The 2,500-nt window shown below is 49.6% G+C and overlaps 1 protein-coding gene across 3 annotated transcripts in view; it reads left to right on the forward strand.

Moving 5' to 3' along the window:
* hdac6 (histone deacetylase 6) overlaps nucleotides 1–2,500 on the forward strand; it is a 22,448-nt gene that overhangs the window by 11,895 nt on the left and 8,053 nt on the right. For all 3 annotated transcript variants that reach the window (XM_030423225.1, XM_030423226.1, XM_030423228.1), the window contains exons 20-21: nucleotides 2,164–2,369; nucleotides 2,452–2,500. The exon at nucleotides 2,452–2,500 is cut by the window's right edge and continues 144 nt beyond it. In XM_030423225.1, coding sequence (XP_030279085.1) covers nucleotides 2,164–2,369; nucleotides 2,452–2,500 — 255 coding nt within the window. The remainder of the gene's footprint in view (nucleotides 1–2,163; nucleotides 2,370–2,451) is intronic.

The raw sequence follows: 2,500 nt of genomic DNA on the forward strand, positions 1-2,500 counted from the left end.
CACACAGAGCACACAGGTAACACACACACACAGAGCACACAGGTAGCACACACACACAGAGCACACAGGTAGCACACACACACAGAGCACACAGGTAGCACACACACAGAGCCACACAGGTAGCACACACACACAGAGCAACACAGGTAACACACACACACAGAGCACACAGGTAGCAACACAAACACAGAGGCCACACGGTAACACAACACACACAGAGCACACAGGTAGCACACACAGAGCACACAGGTAGCACTACACAGAGCACACAGGTACACACAACAGAGCACACAGGTAGCACACACAGAGCACACAGGATGCACACACACAGAGCACACATGGGTAGCACACACCAGAGCACACAGGTAGCACACAACACAAAGAAGCACACAGGTACACACAGTAGCACCAGTACACACACGAGCACACACAGGTAGCAACACACACATCAGAGCACAACAGGTACATCACACACACAGAGGCACACAGGTAACACACACAACACAGAGCACACAGGTAGCAAACACACCACAGAAGCACACAGGTAACACACACACAGAGCACACAGGTAGCACACACACAGAGCACACAGGTACACACACACACAAGCACACAGGTAGCACACACACACAGAGCACACAGGTAACACACACACACAGAGCACACAGGTAGCACACACACACAGAGCACACAGGTAGCACACACACAGAGCACACAGGTAGCACACACACAGAGCACACAGGTAGCACACACACACAGAGCACACAGGTAGCACACACACAGAGCACACAGGTAGCACACACAGGTAGCACACAGACAACACACAGAGCACACACAGAGCACACACAGAGCACACACACACAGAGCACACAGTAGCACCACACCACACAGTAGCACACACACAGAGCACACAGGTACACACACACAGAGCACACAGGTAACACACACACACAGAGCACACAGGTAAACACACACAGAGCACACAGGTAGCACACACACACAGAGCACACAGGTAGCACACACACACAGAGCACACAGGTAACACACACAGAGCACACAGGTAACACACACACACAGAGCACACAGGTAGCACACACACACAGAGCACACAGGTAACACACACAGAGCACACAGGTAGCACACACACACAGAGCACACAGGTAACACACACCACACCCACGAGCACACAGGTAACACACACACACAGAGCACACAGGTAGCACACACACACAGAGCACACAGGTAGCACACACACACAGAGCACACAGGTAGCACACACACACAGAGCACACAGGTAGCACACACACAGAGCACACAGGTAGCACACACACACAAGAGCACACAGGTTAGCACACAACACAGACACACAGGTAGCACACACACACAGAGCACACAGGTAGCACACACACACAGAGCACACAGGTAACACACACACACCCAGAGCTCACAGGTAAGCACACACACAGAGCACACAGGTAGCACACACACACAGAGCACACAGGTAACACACACACACAGAGCACACAGGTAGCACACACAGAGCACACAGGTAGCACACACACACAGAGCACACAGGTAGCACACACACACAGAGCACACAGGTAACACACACAGAGCACACAGGTAGCACACACAGAGCACACAGGTAGCACACACACACAGAGCACACAGGTAGCACACACACTTAAAACTGTCCTGTTTGAATCATCAGAACAAAAATCGATCGACTTTGTCAGAAAATATTTTGTTTGTTCATAAAAGTCAAATAAACTACAACTCCCATGATGCATCTCACAGAAATATACTGCAAGAACATTATTAAATACATATGAAAGTGGCACAAATTTAAAAACTAAACTTGCCAACTGTGAAAATGTTACAGTTTAATTGTTTAATAAAATAATCTATAAACTTTAACATTAATATCTATATGTATGGAGTCCAGCTGAGGCTGATGATGTCATCAGTTCTGCAGGTATGTGGTCACATTAACATGTTGACCTGATGATGGCGTTAGATGATCCATCAGAGGATCACCACAGTTATTACAGATTATCCTGAGGGGAGGTGATTAAACATGGGGGACAGACTGAGCCACGATGCTAACGATGCTAATGATGCTAATGATGCTAACAGCAGTCATGTGACCTCTCGTGTCTCCAGGTGAATAATGGCGTGGCGATCGTTCGTCCTCCCGGTCATCACGCAGAGAGAGATTATCCCTGCGGCTTCTGTTTCTTCAACACAGCCGCACTCGCCGCTCGCCACGCACAGAAAGTTTCCCATGGTGCACCGCTGCGAGTCCTCATCCTTGACTGGGACGTTCACCATGGCAACGGGACGCAGCACATGTTTGAGGATGATGACAGGTGAGGATGAAGGGGAAGGAGTGGAGGAGCAGGGAGGAGGAGGAGGACTGTGATGTGATGACTGATTTCTCTCTGTCTTCAGTGTTCTGTACATCTCCCTCCATCGCTATGACAACGGGACATTCTTCCCG

Source organism: Sparus aurata, chromosome 7, assembly GCF_900880675.1.
Source record: "Sparus aurata chromosome 7, fSpaAur1.1, whole genome shotgun sequence".
Lineage (NCBI taxonomy): Eukaryota > Metazoa > Chordata > Actinopteri > Spariformes > Sparidae > Sparus > Sparus aurata.